General features: G+C 46.1%; 1 protein-coding gene across 4 annotated transcripts in view; it reads right to left on the bottom strand.

The window, feature by feature from the left end:
* INPP5B (inositol polyphosphate-5-phosphatase B) overlaps nt 1-26,713 on the bottom strand; it is a 54,858-nt gene that overhangs the window by 19,267 nt on the left and 8,878 nt on the right. For 2 of the 4 annotated variants that reach the window (XM_070786821.1, XM_070786822.1), the window contains exons 7-11: nt 25,713-25,857; nt 7,243-7,335; nt 3,211-3,378; nt 1,972-2,073; nt 374-488 (exon numbers count right to left, since the gene is read on the bottom strand). In XM_070786821.1, coding sequence (XP_070642922.1) covers nt 374-488; nt 1,972-2,073; nt 3,211-3,378; nt 7,243-7,335; nt 25,713-25,857 — 623 coding nt within the window. Of the gene's footprint in view, nt 1-373; nt 489-1,971; nt 2,074-3,210; nt 3,379-7,242; nt 7,340-25,457; nt 25,565-25,712; nt 25,858-26,713 lie in introns of those variants that run through there. The other 2 variants (XM_019957798.2, XM_019957799.2) reach the window with 2 other exon arrangements.

Genomic DNA, 26,713 nt, shown 5'->3' with positions numbered 1-26,713 from the left:
CTAGCTGGCTGTGTCATCACTGCTGTGAAGGGGCCTTCTCTAGTTGCTGCGAGGTGGGGGCTACTCGTTGTTGTGATGTGCGGGCTTCTCACTGCAGTGGTTCTATGGAGCACAGGCTCGAGAAATGCAGGCTTCCGTAGCTGTAGTGTGGCTCGTGGGCTTACTTGCCCCGAGGCACGTGGGATCTTCCCGGACCAGGGATTGAACCTGTGTCCTCTGCATTGGCAGGCAGAGTCTCAAGCTCTGGACCACCAGGGAAGGGACCACCACCCATTAGGGCTGGCTTTTGATGAAAGTCGCAGAAGTGAAAAGTTGTCTTAGCATTTCCCTGCATGGCAACACAAAGTCAGAAGGTCCCGGACTCCTCTCATACCTTTGCATATTTGGCATCTGGATGAAGAGCCTCTGATACAGCTTTAAACCACTCTTCCTCCTTTGGGGTATCGTGGAAGAAAAAGGCTTCCTTACTCAGATCAAGCTCCTGGAACCTATCAGGAAAAGCAACCAGTCAGGGAGGAGAGAAGGGTAACGTGCGAGATGGCACATTCTCAGATTGGTAAAGCTGTGTAAGGCCTACCTTTCTAGCTAAACTGCAGGACCCTCAAAGAGGAAGAAAACAAACACTCAGAGACAAAGGACTAAAGGCCCAGGAACTCACCAGGTACTTTCTCAAGCAGTGGCCCTTTTCATCTTCATAATGAGCCTGAAGTACCTGGAAGAGTCTCCAGTCTTTACATCCGAGATCACTAGCTCACCTAAGCACCAGGTGGCAAATAGACTGAAACCTGCTGCTGCTGCTAAGTCGCTTCAGTGGTGTCTGACTCTATGCGACCCCACAGACGGCAGCCCACCAGGCTCCCCCGTCCCTGGGATTCTCCAGGCAAGAACACTGGAGTGGGTTGCCATTTCCTTCTCCAATGCATGAAAGTGAAAAGTGAAAGTGAAGTTGCTCAGTCGTGTCTGACTCTTAGCGACCCCATGGACTGCAGCATACCAGGCTCCTTCGTCCATGGGATTTTCCAGGCAAGAGTACTGGAGTGGGGTGCCATTGCCTTCTCCAAGATTGAAACCTAGCTCTCTATAAATTCCAAATTCTAGTCCCTTTACACGTTACCACCCAGGCGTCTTTGCTTCTCCCTCCCCAACAACAATATTTGGTACAGTGGTAAGAAGACAGTAGGTGTGGGGAAAAAAAAAAAAAGACTGATGAATGGGGCCCTCCCTTTTAAAATATTTAATTATTTGGCTTGCCAGGTCTTAGTTGGGCTTCCCTTGTGGCTCAGCTGGTAAAGAATCCGCCTGGGAGACTTGGGTTTGATCCCTGGGTTGGGAAGATGCCCTGCAGAAGGGAAAGACTACCCACTCCAGTATTCTGGCCTGGAGAATTCCATGGACTGTATAGTCCATGGGGTCACAAAGAGTTGGACACAACTGAGTGACTTTCACTTTCACTTTCAGGTCTCAGTTGTGGCACGAAGGATCTTCAAGGTGGCCTGCAGGATCCTTTGACCAGTCCTTTGACCAGTCCTTTGACCAGGGATTGAACCTAGGCCCCCTGCATCGGAGCACAGGGTCTTAGCCACTGGACCACCAAGGAAGTCCTTGGATGGGGCCTTTTTTTTTTCCTTTTAACCTTCTTTCCCTCACAAAAGATATTTTTGCTTTGTAACCAACAAAGCATTGAATGTCTAAGTAATAAAATTCAGTTCAAGGTGCATGCTTTTAACACAGGGTTGCACTCAAAATTAACTATTAGCATTCCAGTGCCAAGCACATCACTTTAATAGTGCCAGAAATCTGTTTACTATGAGGAAGCACACAGAACAGAGGAGCAGCTGTTATTGAGCATATGCTCGTTTTTCAATCCCTTCACCTGCTGCGAAGTCTCAGTTACAGATTCATGCCCCCATCCCTTCAACCACAGCTACACATTCTGGAAAATGCAGAGACAACGAGAAGAGAAGCACTCACCCCACACAGTACACATCTGGGGCCTGGGTATCGTGGCTGAGCCAGGGCCGGAGGCACTCCTTGGGGGACTGTCCGTTCACATTGTACGTTCCTACAAAAAATCTGTTGCCAAAGACAATCAACTGGTCACTTGGGAGGACTATGGACATGACAGGGAGAGCACTGGATGCTGATTCTGGCAGGTTTCAGTCTCTCTGGGCTGGAATTTGAAGACTTAAGAAATGTCACAGCTGTCCTAGACAAGTGACTGTGGCACCAAGGGGTGACCTGCAGTCTGCCATGACATTTGTTGCTTTTGTGATAACTTCAGACAGTAGAGACCCACTTTGAACATTTCTACTTAGCTTTAATAGCAATTAGAGAGCCACAGTCCACAAAATGACTATGTACTGTGCGTGCTACTGAAATGAAAAGAGAAGTATCCCGGCAACTACTTTTGGAAAGAAAGCAATACCAGTGTTCAGATAATTCACTGGGGTTTTTTCTGTTGTTCGATTTTTTTTTTAATTTTTTGGAGACTTTTTATTTTGTATTGGGGTATAGCCGATTAACAATGCTGTGATAGTTTCAGGTAAGCAGCAAGGGAACTCAGTCACACATATGCATACATCCATTCTCCCCCAACTCCCCTCCCATCCCGGCTGCCACATAACATTGAGCAGAGTTCCATGTGCCATACAGCAGGTCCTTGTGGGTTATCTGTTTTAAGTGTAACAGTGTGTACATGTCCATCCCAAACTCCCTAAGACAATTCGTATCTTGATCTCTAGAAGCAACATGACTTTGTCTTATAGTCCCAGTGCAGTGATTTAAAAAGACCTGGCAAACCTGCACCCTTTATTCATGGAACTTTCAGTCATTTTGTCTAAAAAGATCACCAGTCACTAACTTCATGTGATTAATTTAAATTCAAACAACTTTCTTCAAAGGCCCCAAATGACCAAGAGATACACAGAGGCATAACCAAAAATCAAGATCTCTCTCCTTCTTCCACACAGGGCTATCTTCAAATATCTCTGCAACTGTTTGCTGCAAATTGTGTCATTCCCACCACACCACACCTCCCACGATGCCTGGCCCGAAAAGGCACAGAATAAATGCCTGCCAAGGAAGAGTGAAAGGAATCACTCATTCAGAAAATGATGGGAGTGACTCTGTAGGGTACAGAGGAAGTGCTTCTGTTTCAGAGAGCTGAGCGATCACTTTGCTGTGGAAACAGTGTAAGATCCAGTGAGCTACCTGAAGTTCTGGATGTAGGTATAATCCTCTTCTTTCTGTATTAGATGTGATTTCACAATTGTATCTCGCAGTCCAAACTTCTGCATGGATAAAATGTGAGCCTTGTCTGATACCGTGATAGTGGAGGAGCGAACCATGTTGGTTATTTCAGATTTGGACTTGTTCTGTCTAGAAAAACAAACAAAACAAAAGTTTTTATAGAAAGTGTTTATCAGGGCTTCCCTGGTGGCTCAGTGGCAAAGAATCTGTCTGCCAATGCACGAGACCCCGATTTGATCCCCGATCCGGGAAGATCCTACATGCTGTGGAGCAACTAAGCCCATGTGCCTAAAAAAAAGGGGGATTAAAAAAAAAAGAGAGAAAAAAAGTTTTTATCATATTTTTTTTGGCCACATCACACGACATGCAGGATCTTACTTCCCTGACCAGGGAATCGAACCCAAGCCCCCTGCAGTGAAGATGCAGAGTATTAACCACTGGACCACCAGGGAAGCCCCTTATATGCTGTTGATTATATACATTGGTCCAGAAATATTAACTGTATAGAATCTCAGACCAGAAGGAAACCTGGAAGATAATCTAATCTAACTCTTCATTTTTCAAATGAGAAAAATGAGACCCAGCACCGTGAATGACTCATGAGGCTGGACGGTGGCAGACTGTGCATTAGAACTCAGTTTACACAGGGCTCTTTCTGGACTCTGGGTCTCACGTAACAAGACTCTACAACTGTCTAGATCTTTTGACTCGATAATTCTACTGGGTCTCTACTCCACAGGAATAATCTGTAATAAAAGAGAAAAGCAGTAAAAATTTATATTTTATTATTATTTGTGTAGTTTTCATAGCCATACTAAAAATTATTCAAATGCCAACATTTAAGGTTAAAGAAAAATAAATATAAAGTTAAGGGAAATTTAACATATTTATATAAAAGAATCCTAATGCTCAAAAACCTTTTGTTGAAATTACTTAACCAACTAAGATATATAAAACACTTGAGACAATTTCTGACACTGAATAAATGCCATTTAAGTGCTTGATGGTCATGTATTAATACATACTAATACTGCTACTGCTAAGTCGCTTCAGTCGTGTCCGACTCTGTGCGACCCCATAGACGGCAGCCCACCAGGCTCCCCGGTCCCTGGGATTCTCCAGGCAAGAACACCAGAGTGGGTTGCCATTTCCTTCTCCAGTGCATGAAACTGAAAAGTGAAAGTGAAGTCGCTCAGTCGTGTCTGACTCTTAGCGACCCCATGGACTGCAGCCTACCAGGCTCCTCCATCCATGGGATTTTCCAGGCAAAAGTACTGGAGTGGGGTGCCATTGCCTTCTCCCACATACTAATAAAGGCTATGTAAAAATGCATCTATATATATCAGGAAGACTCAAAAGTGAGTTGAGAATGATAGGTTTCAGTCAGTTCAGTTCAGTTCAGTTCAGTCGCTCAGTCATGTCAGACTCTTTGCGACCCCATGAATCACAGCACGCCAGGCCTCCCTGTCCATCACCAACTCCTGGAGTTCACTCAAACTCATGTCCATTGAGTTGGTGATGCCATCCAGCCATCTCATCCTCTGTTTTCCCCTTCTCCTCCTGCCCCCAAACCCTCCCAGCATCAGAGTCTTTTCCAATGAGTCAACTCTTCGCATGAGGTGGCCACAGTACTGGAGTTTCAGCTTTAGCATCATTCCTTCCAAAGAAATCCCAGGGCTGATCTCCTTCAGAATGGACTGGTTGGATCTCCTTGCAGTCCAAGGGACTCTCAAGAGTCTTCTCCAACACCACAGTTCAAAAGCATCAATTCTTCGGCGCTCAGCTTTCTTCACAGTCCAACTCTCACATCCATACATGACCACTGGAAAAACCATAGCCTTGACTAGATGGACCTTTGTTGGCAAAGTAATGTCTCTGCTTTTCAATATGCTATCTAGGTTGGTCATAACTTTCCTTCTAAGGAGTAAGCATCTTTTAATTTCATGGCTGCAATCACCATCTGCAGTGATTTTGGAGCCCAGAAAAATAAAGTCTGACACTGTTTCCACTGTTTCCCCATCTATTTCCCATGAAGTGATGGGACCGGATGCCATGATCTTCGTTTTCTGAATGTTGAGCTTTAAGCCAACTCTTTCACTCTCCTCATTCACTTTTATCAAGAGGCTTTTTAGTTCCTCTTCACTTTCTGCCATAAGGGTGGTGTCATCTGCATAGCTGAGGTTATTGATATTTCTCCTGGCAATCCTGATTCCAGCTTGTGCTTCTTCCAGCCCAGCGTTTCTCATGATGTACTCTGCTGCTGCTGCTGCTGCTAAGTCACTTCAGTCGTGTCCGACTCTGTGCGACCCCATAGACGGCAGCCCACCAGGCTTCCCAGTCCCTGGGATTCTCCAGGCAAGAACACTGGAGTGGGTTGCCATTTCCTTCTCCAATGCATGAAAGTGAAAAGTGAAAGTGAAGTCGCTCAGTCGTGTCCGACTCTGTGCGACCCCATGGACTGCCGCCTACCAGGCTCCTCCGTCCATGGGATTTTCCAGGCAAGAGTACTGGAGTCCGGTGCCATTGCCTTCTCCAATGTACTCTGCATAGAAGTTAAATAAGCAGGGTGACAGTATACAGCCTTGACGTACTCCTTTTCCTATTTGGAACCAGTCTGTAGTTCCATGTCCAGTTCTAACTGTTGCTTCCTGACCTGCATACAAATTTCTCAAGAGACAGGTCAGGTGGTCTGGTATTCCCATCTCTTTCAGAATTTTCCCACAGTTTATTGTGATCCACACAGTCAAAGGCTTTGGCATAGTCAATAAAGCAGAAATAGATGTTTTTCTGGAATTCTCTTGCTTTTTCCATGATCCAGCGGATATTGGCAATTTGATCTCTGGTTCCTCTGCCTTTTCTAAAACCAGCTTGAACATCTGGAAGTTCGTGGTTCATGTATTGCTGAAGCCTGGCTTGGAGAATTTTAAGCATTACTTTACTAGTATGTGAGATGAGTGCAATTGTGCAGTAGTTTGAGCATTATTTGGCATTGCTTTTCTTTGGGATTGGAATGAAAACTGACCTTTTCCAGTCCTGTGGCCACTGCTGAGTTTTCCAAATTTGCTGGCATTTTGACTGCAGCACTTTCACAGCATCATCTTTCAGGATTTGAAATAGCTCAACTGGAATTCCATCACCTCCACTAGCTTTGTTCGTAGTGATGCTTTCTAAGGCCCACTTGACTTCACGTTCCAGGATGTCTGGCTCTAGGTGAGTGATCACGCAGGGATCGTTCATTGCTATTTAGGTGCATAATTTAAATGAAAGTGTTAGTAGCTAAGCTGTGTCCAACTCCTTGTGACCCCATGCACTGTAGTGCACCAGGTTCCTCTGTCCATGGGCTTCTCCAGGCAAGAGTACTGGAGTGGGTTGCCATTCCTTTCTCCAGAGGATCTTCCCAACCCAGGGATGGAAGCCAGGTCTCCTGCATTGCAGGCAGATTCTTTACTGTCTCAGCCAGCTGGGAAGCCAGACACATGGAAGCTTTTATCTTGACCAGATGATTCCAGCTATGGTCAGTAGGGGGAACTGGAGTATACACTAAATATAACGGCATTAGAAAAAAGAAAAGAGTAAATAAAAACGAGGGGAAAAGAAGTATCTTCAGAGTGAAGAAACTTCTAAAAAACGAGGAGGAGAAATCAAATGTTTCTAATCTGCATTTCCAAGGTAGGCTTAGACTTCAGTTTCGAACCCTAGGTCTGCCGCCTGCTAGCTCTGGGTCGTAGGTGAGTTATGTAACATCTCTTCTTCACCTGTTTCCCTACTTGTGAAACAGAGCAAATAATGGTACCTACCTCTTAGGTTAAGGGAAGATAATCCGTGTAAGTGTATGATGTGTGGCACATTATACAGTAAATGCTCAATAAAAGTCTAACATGTCCGAGGCCAGCGACTGTGGGACAACATACATTACGCACAGTAGTGGCCTCAGCTCTTCAGTGAGGAAAACCGCGGCCCCAAGAGGCACAAGTGAAGGGAGAGCTGTGTTACCTTGAGAGCGAGTTTTCTGGTTTATTCTGACCCCAGGAGCTTTGGTCCACAGGCAAGCCCTTCCCATTTGGTCTCAGCTCGTCAGAGGAAGAACTACCTGTGGGGAGAGGGAAGGAACGAAAACACATACATGCTTTCATATGGAGTCCCCAACCTCTGGGGTCTAATGCCTGATGACTGAAGTGGAGCTGATGTAATGATAATAGAAATAAAGTGCACAATAAATGCAATGCACTTGCCTCATCAGGGGGCGGGGAGAAACCATCTCCCCACCCCCGGCCCTTGGAAAAACTGTCTTCCATGAAATTGGTCCCTGGTGCCAAAAGGTTAGGGACTGCTGCTCTACCATGCAGACCACAGCTGCTCAAACTTCGGTCTGGGAATGACTGGTGCTTTACATATTGCTTGAAGGCACAGGAAAGGCCTACCAGTGTCTGTATGAAGCTCCCACAGAGCAGGGCCAGGACGGGGGCGGGGGGGGGGGGGGGGGGGCACGGTGGTGGCGGGAGGTATTTCATCCAGATGTCTTTACTGCTGAAAACACAACTCTCCCGACTAGTCTGACCCGCTTTTCTTGGAGATGGAATGCATTACAGAAGGAACAAAGCTAAGAAATCTGCAGACCTAAGTTGTATCATCAGCTCTGCTGTTTTTTAATCTTTTGACTTTGGGCAACCATCTAATGTCCCCTGATCTCAGTAATCTGACCTGTCCTGCCTTCCTCACAGGTTTATTGTGGGGATCAAATAGCTGGCGTGTGAGTAAGCACTTTGAAAGCCACACAATATATCATGAAATATAATGTAGTGACGTTATTACCACTTACTGTGAGTGAGACTTCAGCTTCAAGGACAGAGAAGGCAAGGGTGAGAGAAGTAAAACCGGGAGGGCCTAAGTGCTCTAGAACATGAGTAGTCCCTGTCATTGTCAACAAACTGCCCTGAAAACCAAGGAGCCCGAGGACTTGCAACAAAGAAATATTTTGGGAAAGCTATCAAACCAAGAGAAACCAGAAAAGGAAAATTCATCTGCCAATTTCTTGCTTCTTTGTTCCTTAAAAGCCAGATTCCTTGTCAACAGGGAACTGCATGAAGAGGCCATAGAGAGATGCTGCTTCGATACACAAGGTACATGGAGCACTGTGGGCGTGAAGCATCACTAAGGAATTCTGCTCTGAAGACTATTACTAAACATGGATTTGTCAACCATGCATTCACAGCAATGGGAGGAAAAAAAAACAACTTTGGAGTTGAGAAAGAAAACACAGTCATTCGCAACATGAAAATAATTACATTTCAATGCCTCTAATCAATCACCAAGGGCTTTCAATTCTGCTTCCTAAATTGCATCTCAAGTCAATATATTCTCCAATATCTCTCTACTAGTTTAGGTTACCAACAATTCCTTGGAACAAGCTGAGAGAGACCTCAATTAATCTCCCTGCCTCCTCTCTCACCCCACCCTCTCTAATCTAATCTCCACACTGTGGCCAGAGGATTTTTTGAAAATCTGATAATATAACACCTTTAAAAAGCTCCCCATTGGATAAATCCAAACCCCTTAATACAGCTGCCAAGTGTCTTCTCAGTCTGGCTCCTGCCCACCTCTCCAGCCATATCGCTCACCACAGCCCCCTAGCTCCTTGAAAGCTGTAGTCCAAGTATACTAAAGTTACTGCAGTTATACAACAATCCCATCGGAAGCAGACTTCCTTCTTCCTCACTCTGCTTTACACGGCTGACTCCTACTCATCCTGGGGCCAGGAGCTAGCAAACAACCTTTTCTGTAAATAGCCAGAGGGTTAATGTCCTGGCTGCAGGCCTCACAGTCTCTGCCACTGTTCAACTCTGCCATTAGAGTGTTAAAGCAGCTATAAGCATGGCAGTATTCCAATAAAACTTTATGGTCACTGAAGTTTACATACCGCATTATTTGCACATGTCGCAAAATATTAGTTTCTTTTAGTTCTTTTCAAACATTTAAAAATGTAGAAACTATTCTTAGTTCATGGGCTGTATCCCAAAGCAGGCAGCAGGCAGCTCTGGCCCAGGGGACTGTAGTTAGCCAACCCCTGGTGTACGGCACATCTTAGAGGCCATTTCTTCTAAGAAGCCTTCTCCGACTCCTCCCAGACTGGTTCAGATGCTCTGACAGGGATGTTCCCATAGCTCCCTGTACTTCTGTCATAGCCCTGATGGCTGTGTGTCGTCTCCCCATTAGCCTGTAAGCTTCCGGAGGACAAGACTGTGCTTAGTACTAATCTCATTTGATATCAAATCTTATACATATGTATTCATTTTTTTTCAATTGGATGCTATTCCCATTAAAATGTAAGCTGTATGAGATAAGGACTTTGCCATCTTTATGCTACTTTCCAGGGACTTGGAGCAGTAAAGGTACTCAACGTATTAAATGTAAGCATTAGGAAACTTAAGTTGAAGTCTAGCTCCACCATCATCTTTCTGTGTTACTTCCTCTCTTTGGGTCTACTTCATCTATAAAGTTAAAAAAAAAGAAAAACTCATAGAGCTTCATGACATGCAAAGGCAAACTTAAGAATAACACTTAGGCTCTTTCTGCATGTCAGTGCTTTCTGAGGACTCCGTCAGGCTATCTTTCAGGGAACAAGTGGTTTGTCCCTGTGGACTCTACTTCCATCCAGAGCAGGCAGTGTACAGACTGGGAAACCACCTTGCTGACCTGTATCTTGTCGATCCCTCCACCCAATATCTCTCTCAGGACTCAGTCCAGCAAGAACTGGAACGTCACCATTCATGACTTCATGTATGGAAACTTTAAGGCACCGTTGGGGGAATTTCCAGCCACAGGGCAGCCTTCTCGGAATCTCTTCTCTCCTGAATCTGGCACGGAAGTCGGCTGTCAGCAGCTCTTTACCAAGTTCACCATCACACAGCCCATGGTTCCCTCTCTGGCCACAGCTTCCTGCCCTTCCTCTTCTCCTGCTTCCCTACTCCCCTCTCTGCTCTTTTTCCAACCTCAGACCTCCAATCCCTTGTCACTCAACCTAACAGATGACATCTGGATTGTTTTCCTCTTTCCATGTTCCCAAAGTCCTATAAATCCTCTCTCCTAAATATTTTTATACCCGACCGTCTCCCCATCCCTACTGCCATGCCTTAGTTTAGGCCCTTAATATGCCTGGAAAGCACACTCAGGGATTTCCCTGCCGCCATTCTCATCCCCTCCAGTGGATTCTGCCAGCTGCTAGAAGAAAATGCAGATCTGAGCAGGTCTTTATTAAGCAGGGCTTAATAACTTCTAACACCTTTGTAACAAAACCCAAAGCTCTAAGTACTACATACAAGAACCTTTATAATTAGCCCCAGACTACCTCTCCAGACCCATCTTCCACACCCCCTGACTCAAACCATTCCTTTCGGGACTTCCCTCGTGGTCTAGCGGTTAAAATCCATTTATCAATGCAGGGGACACAGGTTCAGTCTCTGGTCTGGGAAGATTCTACATGCTGCGAGGCAACAAGGCCCATGTGCCACAACTACAGAAGCCTGTGTGCCTAGAGCCTGCGCTCTGCAACAAGAGAAGCCACTGCAGTGAGAAGCCCGTGCACTTACAAGGAAGTTACATCTGCTCGCCTCAACTAGAAAAAGCCTGTGCTCAGCAACAGAGATGCAGCACAACCATAAATAAACAAATAATTCTTAAAAAAAGATTTGTGAATAAACAGATTTTAAAACAAACACTTCTTTCTCACCCCAGTAATCCAGTCACACCAAAACCATTTACCTTTTTAAGGGTAACCCAGTGGTTAGGACTCTGCGCTTTCACTGCCGAGAGTGGTGGGTGACATTTATCGTTTTAAATGTTGCCTCCAACCCACCCCTGATCCTTGGTATAGCTTAACCACCCCTCAAACACACCTTCATGTGAAGGGGAAGTCCCTCAGTCGTGTCCGACTCAGTGACCCCGTGGACTGTACCCCATCAGGCTTCTCCGTCCATGGGATTCTCTAGGCAAGAATACTGGAGTGGATTACCATTTCCTTCTCCAGGGGATCTTCCTGACCCAGGGATCGAACCCGGGTCTCCCGCATTGGAGGCAGACGCTTTAACCTCTGAGCCACCAGGGAAGCCCATCACACCTTCATGTGGCAAACTTCAAACTCAGCTCAGGAGTTATCTCCTTTGAAAAGCCCTCTGGGGCCCTCTCCTCCTTACATATCTAGTGCTCACCTCTAAGGCATTTATTTATCACAAAAGAATTGTAACCACCTTTAACTCTTTTCATCCATCTTTTTTCTTTAGCTAGATCTCCGCTTCTGGGAGAGAGGGCAATGGCACCCCACTCCAGTACTCTTGCCTGGAAAATCCACTGGACGGAGGAGCATAGTAGGCTGAAGTCCATGGGGTTGTAAAGAGTCAGACATGACTGAGCGACTTCACTTTCACTTTCATGCACTGGAGAAGGAAAGAGCAACCCACTTCAGTGTTCTTGCCTGGAGAATCCCAGAGACGGCAGAGCCTGGTGGGCTGCCATCTATGGGGTCACACAGAGTCAGACACGACTGAAGCGACTTAGCAGCAGCAAAAGCAGCAGCTTCTGGGAGCAGGGACTGATGTTTTTCCTCCGTGGCCCCGAGCCTACCATGCATGCATGCTATGCATGCTAAGTCACTTTAGTAATGTCTTTGTGACCCCATGGAATGCAGCCTGCCAAGCTCCTCTGTCCATGAGATTTCCCAGGCAAGAATACTGGAGTGGGTTGCCATTTCCTTCTCCAGGAGATCTTCCAGACCTGGGGACTGAACCCTCTTATGCTGCATCTGGGACACCCCTATCCCGGCCTGCCACAACATATGAAATGTACCAGGCAGTCAGTAAATACTGAACAAACAGCCTCAGGGCAAGGGTTAAGATCAAAGTAATTTCTGGGTGTTTTTTTTCTGGGTGCTTTCTGATGGTCCTTTCATATCTACAATTGAAACCCTGTCCAAGTAAGAACCTCCTAGTAGGTAAATCAAGAGATAACTGCAGCTTGACCTAGATGTGCAGAACTACCATTTTTCATGTGAATTCTGTGCACTGCTCATATTACGGAAACTACACCCCTCTCACACGCCTGCCTAAATAGCTAACACTGCTCCTGGGGGCACCTTTTTTGGCCCAACCAGCAGTATCAGTTCAGTGCAGTCGCTCAGTCGTGTCTGGCTCTTTGCGACCCCATGGACTGCAGCACACCAGGCTTCCCTGTCCATCACCAACACCCGGAGCTTACTCAAACTCATGTCCACTGAGTCAGTGACGCCATCCAACCATCTCATCCTCTGTCGTCCCCTTCTCCTCCCATCTTTAACCTTTCCCAGCACCAGGGTCTTTTCTAGTGAGTCAGTTCTTCACATCAGGTGGCCAAAGTATTGGAACTTCAGCTTCAGCATCAGTCCTTCCAATGAATATTCAGGACTGATTTCCTTTAGGATGGACTGATTGGATCTCCTTGCAGCCCAAGGGACTCTCAAGAGTCTTCTCCAACATCACGGTTCAAAAGCATCAGTTCTTCAGTGCTCAGCTTTCTTTATGGTCCAACTGTCACATCCATACGTGACTACTGGAAAAACCACAGCTTTGACTATATAAACCTTTGTTAGCAAAGTAATGTCTCTGCTTTTTAATCGGCTGTCTAGGTCAGTCATAGCTTTTCTTCCAAGGAACAAGCGTCTTTTAATTTCAAGGCTGCAGTCACCATCTGCAGTGATTTTGGAGCCCCCCAAAAATAAAGTCTCTCACCGTTTCCATCGTTTCCCCATCTATTTGCCATGAAGTGACTGGACTGGATGCCATGATCTTAGTTCTCTGAATGCTGAGCTTTAAGCCAACTTTTTTACAATCCTCGTTCACTTTCATCAAGAGACTCTTTAGCTTCATCACTCACCTAGAGCCAGACATCCTGGAATGTGAAGTCAAGTGGGCCTTAGGAAGCACCACTAAGAACAAACTAGTGGAGGTGATGGAATTCCAGTTGAGCTATTTCAAATCCTGAAAGAGGATGCTGTGAAAGTGCTGCAGTCAAAATGCCAGCAAATTTGGAAAACTCAGCAGTGGCCACAGGACTGGAAAAGGTCAGTTTTCATTCCAATTCCAAAGAAAGGCAATGCCAAAGAATGTTCAAACTACTGCACAATTGCACTCATCTCACAGGCTAGCAAAGTAATGCTCAAAATTCTCCAACCCAGGCTTCAACAGTACGTGAACCGTGAACTTTCAGATGTTCAAGCTGGATTTAGAAAAGGCAGAGGAACCAGAGATCAAATTGCCAACATCTACTGGATCATCGAAAAAGCAAGAGAGTTCCAGAAAAACATCTGCTTTATTGACTATGCCAAAGCCTTTGACTGTGTGGGTCACAACAAACTATGGAAAATTCTTAAAGCAGCAGTATAACCTAATACAGATCCACAGTCCCTTATCTGAAACCCTTGGGGCCAAGTGTATCTTGGAATTCAAAATCTGGGGATTTTAGAAAGGTAACACATAATCTGTGTTGTACGTTATACAGCACCCAGCAGAGTCAAGGGAACATCCAGAAATCAATCGCTTCAGTATCTCCTTAGTGCAACTTATGAGTAGTAATGCTTAGTGGGATAAATAAAGCCTATAAATAGTTTCCTGGCAGTTCAGACAAGTCTTAATTGCCAAATTGAGCTTGGGCCAAACTTAGGAAAAAAATTTTTTTTCCCATCTTCAGAGCTTTTAGGACTTCAGAAATGCTGATAAAGGATTAAGGGTGGTAGTTAAGAGCATGGCCTACATGCGTCAGAAAAGACTGGAACATGTCTCTGTACATATATACCACGCTTATAAATATACATATATATGTATTTATTTAGACGCACACATACCCATGGGAAAGTCTGAAAAGCATACACTGAAGGTCAATAGTAGTTATTTCTCAATGGTAATTTTTTTTTCTTTTTGCTTATAGGTACTTTCAAAGTTAGATAAAATAAGATGTATTTTTTTGGTATACACACACACACACACACACACACACACACACACACACGGGCTTCCCTTGAATCCATCCGCAATGCGGGAGACCTGGGTTCAATCCCTGGGTTGGAAAGATCCTCTGGAGAAGGGAAAGGCTACCCACTCCAGTACTCTGGCTTGGAGAATCCCATGGACTGTACACCATGGGGTTGTAAAGGGTCAGACACGACTGAGGGACTGACTTTCACTTCACTTCATACTATAAATATATAAGTACTATATATATACATCCTGGAGTATGAAATGGCTACCCACTCCAGTATTCTTGCCTGGAAGGTCCCACAGACAGAGGAACCTGGCAGGATACAGTCCATAGGGTTGCACAGAATTGGACACAGCTGAGTACACACACACAAACATGTTCAGTTCAGTTGCTCAGCGGTGTCTGACTCTCTGTGACCCCATGGACTGTATGTAGCCCGCCAGGCTCCTCTGTCTGTGGGATTTTGCAGGCATGAATACTGGACTGGGTTGCCACTTCCTTCTCCAGGGGATCATCCCCACCTAGGGATCAAACCCACATCTCTTACCTCACCTGTGTTAGCCAACAGGCTCTTTACCACTAGCGCCACCCGGGAAGTATGTACGTACATCAGCACAGGTCAGTTCAGTCGCTCAGTCGTGTCCGACTCTTTGCGACCCCATGGACTGCAGTGCGCCAGGCTTTCCTGTACATCACCAACTCCTGGAGCTTGCTCAAACTCATGTCTGAGTCGGTGATGCCACCCAGCTATCTCATGCTCTGTCGTCCCCTTCTCCTCCTGCCTTCAATCTTTCCCAGCAACAGGGTCTTTTCCAATGAGTCAGTTCTCTGCATCAGGTAGCCAGTGATTGATTTCTGTATTGGAGCTTCAGCTTCAGCATCAGTCCTTCCAATGAATATTAAGGACTGATTTCCCTTAGGATAGACTGGTTGGATCTCCTTGCAGTCCAACAGACTCTCAAGAGTCTTCTCCAATACCACAGTTCAAAAGCATCAATTTTTCAGTGCTCACCTTTCTTTATTGTCCAACTCTCACATTCATACATGACTGCTGGAAAAACCATAGCTTTGACTAGACAGCTTTGTCGGCAAAGTAATGTCTCTGCTTTTTAATATGCTGTCTAGGCTTTTCTTGCAAGGAGCAAGCATCTTTTAATTTCATGGCTGCAGTTACAATCTGCAGTGATTTTGGAGCCAAAAAAAAAAATAACGTCTCTCATTGTTTCCCTTGTTTCCCCATCTAGGATGGGACCGGATACCATGATCTTAGTTTTTTGAAAGTTGAGTTTTAAGCCAGCTTTTTCACTCTCCTTTTTCACTTTCATCAAGAGGCTCTTCAGTTCCTCTTCGCTTTCTGCCATAAGGGTGGTGTCATCTGTATATCTGAGGTTACTAATATTTCTCCTGGCAATTTTGATTCTAGCTTGTGCTTCATCCACCCTGGCATTTCACACGATGTACTCTGCATATAAGTTAAATAAGCAGGGTAACGATATACAAGCTTGATGAACTCCTTTCCTGATTTGGAACCAGTTCATTGTTCCATGTCTGGTTCGAACTGTTGCTTCTTGACCTGCATACAGATGTCTCAGGAGGCAGGTAAGGTGGTCTGGTATTCCCATCTCTTTAAGAATTTTCCACAGTTTGTTGCGATCCACACAGTCAAAGGTTTTGGCCTTTGTACATAGCATGTACATATATGTACAAAGCACTATATATATATATATATATACACACACACACACACACACACACACACACACACATAAAGAGAGAGAGGCTTTGGAGTCAGACTTGGTTCCATTTCTGGCCCTGCTACTTACTAGCTCTATGACCTTGAAGAAGTTATCTCACTTCTCTAAGCTTCTGCTTCCTGAACTGAACAAAGATAACAGTATCTGCCTATGACTGCTTCCTATGGTTAATCGAAGCTACCCCTCACTGCATGACCAGAGGGGCTCTAGAAGTCAAACCAGCAAATTCAAATCAAAATTCAAGTACTCTATTTCTTTTGAGAATTGCCCAAAAGGCAGCTACAATATTTCTTATTTCAATTGCTCCTCTTGCCCTGGTTTCCCCCTGCATGTCCCCCAGTTTTTCACAGGTTTTCCCAAGATCCAGACCAGTGCAATCCAACAGATGATGGAAATGCTCTATAACTGCACCGCCCAAAAGAGTAGCTACTAGCTACACTTGAACAGTTAAAATGAGAAACTGAACTGTTAATTTTAAACCCCTAGAGTAAATTTAAATAGCCACATGTGACTAGGGATTACCACATTGGCCACTGCAGTTCTAGATCTGGCTCTTCTCTTCTCCGAGAATCATTGGCCATCACAGTCAGTTCCAAACAGAGCTACCCAGCTGTGCCTGGCATCAGGCCCTCTGCTGCTCACGTCTCCGCACACTGGTGGGTCCCAGGTAAAGCTGAGCTTTGACTTCTGGACTTCCGCTGGGCTCTCCCTTCTGTCACAGCCCCATCATTTCCCCTTCAGCCTGGTTTGCCAACCCGCCCTTCGCTCACCACTCTCCTTGGGCCACCAGGGCTGGTCAGCCACCCGCCTCTTCATTCTCACCGCTGCCTTCCTCCAGGCCTCCTCCCCTCGCCTGTTACATCAAAAGCCTCCCAACGAGAGAGCTTCCTGCTTCTCCTGACGCGATCTGCCAGTTTTATCTCTGGACTTGGCCAGGTTAAAATCTGATTTCATCTCTCCCTGCTCTAAAACTTCCAGTATTACACCACTGCCTGCAGGTGAAGGTCCAAAGCTGGTTGCACTGGCACAGGAGAGGCCCTTTGCAAACTGGTCCTGCGCTCTCTCCCCATCTGCCACCTGGAGACAGCCGATTTAATAAACAGACAGGTTCCCCATGCACGTCGTCCTCACTCTGACTTCTGGACCCCTCTCCTCAAAGTCCAGCCTCAACTCCTCCACCACCAAGCTCTCCACGACCACACTAGCCCTCGGCAGTCATTTCTCTCAATTCTGAAGGCCTTCCAGTCTGTATGACTTGTCTAGCATTTTAAGGGTCATTTGAGTGTTTCTGGAAAAGCCATGGGGCTTTGGAATAAAATGACCTGGCCATTTTACCGGCTGCATCCATAACCTCACAGGAAACCTCAAGCAAACTACTTCATTTGTTTCCTCATTTGTAAAATGATGATAACACCACTACACTTGGAGAGAGGCCAAAAGAATAAACAAATGAAATTCTAAACAGGTCAAGAACCTCGCACCATGCCAGGTACACAGCACATACGCAGGAATGGTTAGTTCTCTTCCCTCTGCCTTGCCACTCCTCATCCCCCTCGGCCTTGATAATGATGATGCTCATTTACCGAGTCCCCTCTAATATGAATAGCTAGGCTTGCACTACATGCTTCATGTGTTATTTCTGATTATTGGCCTCATTTTACAAATAAGGATACTGAGGTCCAGAAAGGGAGCAGACATGCCCAGCAACACAGAGCTAGCCCAGGAAACAGCACCGTTGACATTAACAGTCAGAACTCCACAGCCTCCCTTTTGCCAACATGAGCACAACATCTTCAATGAAACTATGAACTCTTAGGAGTAAGTACTACATGGAGAGAAGGATTAAGTCAGTCTGGATGACAAAGCCAAAGTACCACCCTGGTCTGCACAGGCTGTGTGTGTGTATGGCTGTCACTAGTGGGTGACAATCATATCCTGCCCCTTTCTGAGCATCTACTAGATAAGTCTAGGAGGTGGTGTCCCTATCTCCTCAGTCACCGGCCCTGGCATTCCATTTCCAGCACACTTGAAGACCCTGCAAAACCATGTGAGCAAATTACTCGGCAGTTCCCATAGGCAGGATTAACGCTTCTTGATGCTGGGTACACACCACCAGGGGGCCGTCCCACAGCCTCTCTGAGTCTAAGACAAGGCAACACACACTAGCAAGAGATTCATTCACTTTACAAGGAATCAGAGCCATCCGGACCTAATTACCCAGACCCAAAGTCAGACTGTGTTAACGATGACAATGATAGTAATATCACCATGAATAATATTAATCGCAAATACTTAAGGCTTACTGCATGTCAGGCATGGTTTTAACCTCCGTATGTATACTTAATCTTCACAACTCCTCCATGAGGTAGATGGCATTATTATCTCCACTGTACAGACTGAGATAAACACAGAGAGGGTAAGTAACCTGCCCAAGAACACACAGCTAATAAACAGTACAGCCAGGATTCAAACCCAGGGAATATGGGTCAAGAGTCTGTGCAGTTAATCAAAAACTATACTATCAGAAAAAGGTGACATGCAGAAAGCATTTCTGGCAGAGGAAATAATTCCAGCGCAGAGACATGGCATCATGATATGCTCAGAAATAAGTCATAACAAGTAGTATAAATAAGTAGACATGCAAGGTTTTGTTTGAGAAGCATCACGGGATACAAAAGAAGAGTGTTAGGGTTAGGGCTCAAGCATTAGATTCAAACAGATGACCTGAATTCTATTCTCACAGTCACTTACCCTCTCTGAGCCTTAGTCTCTCCATGTGAAAAATGGACATCCTTTTACAGAACTTTTCTGTGCACTGGGTAAGGCCCATAGTGTTTACTAAATGTTAACTGCCAGTGATAATAATAGTTATAATAGTAATCGATTTTTATGTATAACTATAATTTTATTGTTTTAATTTATTAGGAATAGGTTTTTATTATATGTATTAAGGCCAAACTGTAAGACTTTGAATGCCATGTGGAGTTTGGATTTGACTCTTATGACCAAAGGGAACGAAATACATAGCACACACAGGGCAGAGAACTCTTGAGAGAAACCCATAGCCCAGGGCACCCAGCATTATCCTATTCCAACATGGCAACCAACCCAAACAGTTCTGTTACTTTTTTGAAAATCAAATAGCCATGCTTCTTAGTCCTTTCCTTCCTTTCTGTCTTCCTTCCTTTAAAAAAAAAAAAAACATTTCCCACTATCTCATGGCTTTAGAAAAAAGCACCATAGACTTTAACAATTCACGTAAGCAGAGGCATCTCTAAAAACACATCCCAGGCCCCACAAACCTGTAAGCCCTGGTCTCAAAATCCAATTTGCCCCCTGTGCAAATCCAACTTGAGCTCTTGTTGTTGTTTAGTCACTCAGTCGTGTCCGACTCTTTGAGGCCCCATGGACTGTAGCCCACCAGGCTCCTCCGTCCATGAGATTTCCCAGGCAAGAATACTGCAGTGAGTTGCCTTCTCCTTCTCCAGGGGATCTTCCTGATCCAGGCATAGAACCTGCATCTCCTACACTGGCAGGTGGATTCTTTACCCCTGAGTCACCAGGGAAGCCCCCAATTTAGGTTAGCAAGGACTAAATAAACATCACTAGCTTAGCTTCTGAGCAAAGACTACAACCGTGCAATTACTTTTCAGCCACAGGTTATAATGGTCACAGGCTACTGGAGAGATGACTTGACTTTTTCCACCAGGCTCTCTCTTTGCTGGCCTTCTGTGAACTGTCTGTGGTCTGGTGATAAAACCGAAAGAGAAGTGGGCAAAAGCAAACCAGGAAGGGGTTGAGGGGTGGAAAGAAGTGCAGAACCCGCTTAAAGAGGAAGGGGGCAGGCATCCTTCAGGCAACAAAGCACTGGAGCTGGAACGGTTCAGGTCTCAAAGACAACAGACATTTTTTGAGCACCTACCGATATACAAGGCATTGGGCTGGCATTCGGGGAGGAGACAGGATGCAAAATGCTAAAAGTAGCACGTTCGAGCTTGTACAAATGCAGATGAATGAACAGCCAACGAAGATGAAAAAACACAGAAATAATAAGCAATCAGGTCTGAAGTAAGAGGAAATGAAGGTGAGTTGGGGACGATAAGGCTCGACAGAGGGGCTGAGGCCAGGCCTGCAGGACTTAGATGTCCCACTAAAGAATCTGAACTTTATTCTGCAGGCTACAGGGAGTGATGCAGCATTCAAGTTCACAAACAAAACAGCAGGGCGTGATAAAAGTTACCCTCTTCAGCAATACGTGAACCGTGAAATTCCAGATGTTCAAGCTGGTTTTAGAAAAGGCAGAGGAACCAGAGATCAAATTGCCAACATCTGCTGGATCATTGAAAACGCAAGAGAGTTCCAGAAAAACATCTATTTCTGCTTTATTGACTATGCCAAAGCCTTTGACTGTGTGGATCACAATAAGCTGTGGAAAATTCTGAAAGAGATGGGAATACCAGACCACCTGACCTGCCTCTTAAGAAATTTGTATGCAGGTCAGGAAGCAACAGTTAGAACTGGACATGGAACAACAGACTGGTTCCAAATAGGAAAAGGAGTACGTCAAAGCTGTATACTGTCACCCTGCTTATTTAACTTCTATGTAGAGTACATCATGAGAAACACTGGGCTGGAAGAAGCACAAGCTGGAATCAAGATTGCTGGGAGAAATATCAATAACCTCAGCTATGCAGATGACACCACCCTTATGGAAGAAAGTGAAGAGGAACTAAAAAACCTCTTGATGAAAGTGAAAGAGGAGAGTGAAAAAGTTGGCTTAAAGCTCAACATTCAGAAAAGGAAGATCACGGCATCTGGTCCCACCACTTCATGGGAAACAGATGGGGAAACAGTGTCAGACTTTATTTTTGGGGGCTCCAAAATCACTGCAGATGGTGACTGAAGCCATGAAATTAAAAGACGCTTACTCCTTAGAAGGAAAGTTATGACCAACCTAGATAGCATATTCAAAAGCAGAGACATTACTTTGCCAACAAAGGTCTGTCTAGTCAAGGCTATGGTTTTTCCAGAAGTCATGCATGGATGTGAGAGTTGGACTGTGAAGAAAGCTGAGTGCCGAAGAATCGATGCTTTTGAACTGTGGTGTTGGAGAAGACTCTTCAGAGTCCCTTGGACTGCAAGGAGATCCAACCAGTCCATTCTGAAGGAGATCAGCCCTGGGATTTCTTTGGAAGGAATGATGCTAAAGCTGAAACTCTAGTGCTTTGGCCACCTCATGCAAAGAGTTGACTCATTGGAAAAGACTCTGATGCTGGGAGGGATTGGGGGCAGGAGGAGAAGGGGACGACAGAGGATGAGATGGCTGGATGGCATCACTGACTCGATGGACGTGAGTCTGAGTGAACTCCAGGAGTTGGTGATGGACGGGGAGGCCTGACGTGCTGTGATTCACGGGGTCACAAAGAGTCGGACATGACTGAGCGACTGAACTGAACTGAACTGAACTGAGGGCAAGCCCCAGGGGGAGGAGGAGACCTAGGGGAAGACTTGTAGAGACAGCACTGCACTAGTTCAAGTGAGAGGATACCAACGTGAACTACAGGGACTTAATCTCTTTAATTTTCAAAAGATTTTTAAATTGCAGGGAAAAAATGGACCAAATGTGGTTATTAGACATGGGGAGGGAAGAGTCAAGGATGACTGAGGTTTTTAGTGATTGTATTGACAGAAAAGAAACTGGAGGAAGGAAAGGAGTAAAGAAGAGAATGAATACGGAACTTGGAACAAGCCAGCCTAGGAAAGGCCCTGAGGAGTGCAGCCAGTTTCTAAGCTCTTGGAGGTGGGCATCTGCAAATCCTAAACGGGTTTCCCAGAGGAAGCACCCCCCATGCCCCCCCGCCAAATTTGAATTTCTTCAGTCCTATGAGACCTTCTAGGAGGCAAACTTTCACTCCTATCTTACAGAGGGACGAGAGGAAAGTCAGAGGTATGTCCAATGTGATACTAACATGCAGTAGGAAAAATAAAAATTAAAGTAGGCCACGTAGACATACACTTTGCTCAAATCCTCAGCCTTCATTTTGGAGCTTTAGTTCACATTTGCACCACTGGTAAAATCTACAAGTTTGTTACAGTAGATTTGAAGCAGCAAACAAAACAAGCAAGCTAGTGAGCGTCTATGTTTCCAGACTGTCTTTCCTCTAGTAAATATTGATGCCTCCCTCTTCCTGAACCTTCTGTCCCTGAGGACTTTCCTGTGCAAAGCACCCCTTCTAAGGGAATGTTTGTGGGTCATCTGCTTGCTCCATGCTCCCACTGTAAAATTCCACAACAACCTGTTTCCTGAAGGAGAGAAAAGTCTTCAGGGGGTTCTCCTGTTCAAGAAACAAACACAAGGAAATGGAGAAGGGAACAACACAAGAAGGAAGAAAAAGGAACACAGTTCTCTTTTGTTTAAAGAAACAAAGTGAGCCCAATTAATTTGCTTAGGAGCCAGCAGAGCTTCCCACAAAGGTGGAGATGATGGGCAAGAGTTCTACGTGTAAGATAAACATCTAGGAAAATTCATTTTCTGTGCTAAAAGGGTATGTCAGTCACACAGATTTTATTTATTAAGAGGAGGAGGAGCAGGGCGACTGACTGACCCCAGGGGCTGTTTTTCCAACATTCTCACTGGCTTCTACCCTAGTAATCTAGGTTACCCTTTATGCTACCCTGAGTTATAAATAGCATTCATTTCCTTTCTCAGGCCACACAGACTTCAATGCTTTATTTCCTGGGTCCAGGGGAAAAAATACCCATAGCACATCTCATTCTGAATTTGAGTTACTACAAAGCCATCACGTTTTGAATCAACCATGGAATCAGAAAACCACTTCAGAACTCTGCAATGAGTCTGTTGTTACCATTTCATTAAATTAGCCCAGAACAACCCCAATGGGACTTCTGAGTGGCTGCTTCCTCTCAAGCCCATAGCTCAGAGTCCTCCAGAACACAGCTCCAGGTCTTTGAGTGTGTGTAGGATGAGGCAGGTGAATATTTTACACAATGACAGGGTGAGCACTGAGTCAGAGGCAGATTCCCCAAGGGGTTTTCTTGATAAAAGCATCTTCAGTTGGCTAAACAGAAACAGGAAGGTATTTCTTTTTTTTCTTTTTAAGAAAAAAAAAAAAAAGCTACACCACAGAGCAGTTAACTAAGTGAAGAAGCAGAAAGATCCCCTACTTAGAACAGCTACTTGTCTGGGACCCATGCAAGGTCTTGGCACCTGAAGAAGCCAAGAGAATCAGATGAACAGGCTGTCACTCAACAAGAAGGCTTATATCTCACTTCCACATCATAACTTAGCTCAAAGATCCTGGTTTGAACCTGAGAACACTGACCCCAAACGAAAACTAGCAGCATTTCACTTTTCTGCAACCTCTACCAAGTTTAGCCTGACACTCCTGAATGCAGGAAAGACAAATCCAAGGGGAAAAAAATGGACATTTTGGAGAGATGCAGCCAAGTGAGATGTTTCCTTTCTCTACCAAAACAAAGGCAGAGAGTGAAAATCAGATTCACTTTGCCCCCCAAATAGCCAGACCTTGACTAGCCCCACAAGGTCCCCCTCCTGCTGAACCGACCCCACATTCACTCACCTCTGTGAATCATCAGATCCCTCTGACACTGTCAGCTCCCTGGAGAAGCCCTGTTTCTCCTGATGCATATCACACACAGCATTTTAAAGCAATGCTCGGGTTGGTTCCCGAAGCCATCAGGAAGTGGGTATTTTGATTACACGCATATTGGAAGCACCAAATTCCCTATCTGTTTCCCGCTGGGTCTGGACTGTCTGGGACATTCAGAGGCGGCCCCAAGGGTTCCCCCTACTTGTTGTAGATGACAGGACTCTCCTCTGAGACCTCTGAGACCAAAGAACTCTGCAAACACGCTACCCAAACAGAACTAGAGGTCCACGGCCATTTCTTACCAACTGTAACATAAGCAACTTACCATTTAATAGTGTAATCCCATTTATTGTAGGGATTATGACAGGGACAAATAATTTCAGATTAAAAATGAAACCAGCACCTTGACAGTAACTCTTCACCAGCATGCAGCTAGTTTGGGATTTTTGAAAGATCACAAAAGAGTCTGAGATCCGTTTGCATTCACGACCCCACAGCAGATAACTGCTTCAGAGCCATCCCGACTCCTCACAGAAGACCTCCCTCCATTCAAGAGATGAAGCGCTTCAACAGGATCCGGCGTGCTGGCCGAAAAGACAGAACCCACCTCTTTCTGCTGCCATTGGGCCTGTCTTCTGTCTGGATGCTGGCAGCCTCTTTCCAAGGGGCCAGGGAAGGATATGTTCTTAATCTTAAATTCTCACCTGTCCCAGTGCCAGAGCCCAGAATGTCATGGAAACTGATGCAAAAGCTGTCTCAAGATCAGCACTTCATAACTGAGATAAGCCCATGAGACGCAAACTACCAGCACCATAAGGTGCTGTGACCGCGTCTTGCGGCGGCTGCAAAGAAGGTAAAGAACAAGCGCGGAGGAAGTCCTCTGCTCACTTCGTTTCCTTTCATTTTACAAACTTGTGCAATGTGTTATTCCCCCCCGCCCCTCACAGTTTCCAAGCCTGGTGAGAGCAAGTGGAGTGCCGGCCCACGCTTACACAGGCACTTGACAGTTCTCTAGCAAGTGGCTGAGAAATGGGACACAAGTGGGTACTCACGGTCATGCCAAAGCTTGGACGTAACAGGAGCTGCACGGGCACACCCAGGAATAAAACATACCAGGGAGCCCCGGACAGAAAATCCAGGAGCTGGACAAAAAATACCTCCTCCCAAAGCACCAGACTGACCCAAATTTCAGCCGGGGGCCTCTCACTCTCCAAAAGACAATCTCCTGCTCAACAATCGGCCTTTTGTGCTGCACAGCCTTATCCAGCAAGGGCTGGGTGGGAAAAAAAAAAAAAACTAGTCTCTTTTACCTGTAACCTCACCGTGGCCTCCAGGCCCAAGGTGGACAGGGCTCTCCTGGACTCCCGGTCTGCACAGAGTCCAATCTCTCAGAGGGGCTGAGGACCGACAGGAGAGCCAGGCAGCCCCAGTACACACACCAGTGCTCACCCAAAGGAACGCTGTGTGATAGGGAGTGCATCCCCAACACAAGTCAGACTCGAACGTCAGGATGGAGAAACTGAAGCTCAGAGAGGGGCAGCCACCTGCCCCGGGTCACACAGCGAAGCAAGAACAGAGCTTTACTACAATCACAATCCCGACCTCGGGATTCCTGAATACCCCCACTGGCCCGCGCCTGCCCTCATCACGGAGGGCTGAGAACTAACATCCCCAGAGCCCTTCGGACCCAATGTCCCCGCCTCCGTGGGCCAGGACCTTGGTCTTCGCCCCAGGCGTTCGTCGGACAACCCCGCAGACCCCGCCCGCCCGAGGGCCAAGCCCGCCACCACCCCCGGCTCAAAGCCCCAGCCCAGCTTCTCACCTCCCGCCAGACCTGCAGAGTGGCGCTCCCGAGAGCCTGCGGCGGCGGACATTTCTCTGCCAGCTTCCTCAAGCTCTTCATCTCGCTGCCCGAGCCGCTCCGCCCCAGCTCCGCCCCCCCGAGGGTCCCGCCCCCGCGTGCCACCCTCGCCAATCGAAGGCCAGCCTGCTTAGTAGCCCCGCCCCAAAACAGAACGGGGCCCGTCCCTGAGGCGAGGTCTCCTCCAATCACTTTCTCGCCTTCCAAGACCGATACCTGCCTCCGCCAATTCTGGCACGCCCCGGCCAGGTGCCTGGGGCCGAATTCCAGCTTTGAGGCGTGGGCGGCTCGGGCTCTGGCTCTGGGCACCTGTATCGAGACAGCCACCGGAACTCAGGATCTGGGGTCGCTGGGTCGAAGCCTGTGGAAAGAAAAAGGAGGGACTACTGAGCCACGGGCTTGAAGAGCCGGTTCCCCTCGGCACGGTTGTCCGTCCGTGAGCAAATCGATCAGCCTCTCGGGGAGGCTCCAAGTCTGTTTCCCTCTCGCACAGGGTGCACCTGAAACTCAAATACAATAATAAATATGAAAACAAAATGCTGTACCAAGATAGACCAGCACCACCTCCTCCCACCTGGTGGTAATTATGTGCCTAGGTCTGTGCTTCACAAGTATATTACGTCCCTAATTCTCACAACTAATTTAAGGAGGAAGGAAACTGTTATTCCGTGGCAATGATTATCCCATGGCAACTCAGCTCAGGTGTAGTCTAAGGTGGAAGAGTGAGTGGCAGAGTGGGAATTCAAATAGATGTTAGTGCTAGAGAGCCGGTTGGAGGCTTTAACTACCCATGATCTCCATCAGCAATTCTCAGGCCTCTCCAAAAAACACACTCTGTAAGTAAAAGCAGTGTGCTTGCTATGAAATACACCTTCAAGAGAAGCTCCATGGTTCCCTCTTAACCAGATTGCCATTCCTCTCTCCCAGAAATTCTTGAGTCCTCTCTGCCTCTCTCACTCAAACCCAGGTATGCCTGACTCCCAAACACTTGCTGTTTCCTATGCTATCTTCCCTGTCCCCCTTGTAGAACTGCATGACCCTGACCAAACTGAATTGGATTTGTAAAAACATCATAAATGAAAAGACTTGGGTTGCAGGACTGATTATGGCACTGCCAGACATGGCTTTTAAATTATTTTCAGCATTTACATGTTATTAACCCATACTGCACCTCATCTTAGCAGCAGCAGCAGCAGCACCTCATCTGATCCTCACAA

The sequence above is a fragment of the Bos indicus genome, chromosome 3 (assembly GCF_029378745.1).
Source record: "Bos indicus isolate NIAB-ARS_2022 breed Sahiwal x Tharparkar chromosome 3, NIAB-ARS_B.indTharparkar_mat_pri_1.0, whole genome shotgun sequence".
NCBI lineage: Eukaryota > Metazoa > Chordata > Mammalia > Artiodactyla > Bovidae > Bos > Bos indicus.
This window is presented reverse-complemented; position numbering and strand designations above follow the sequence as displayed.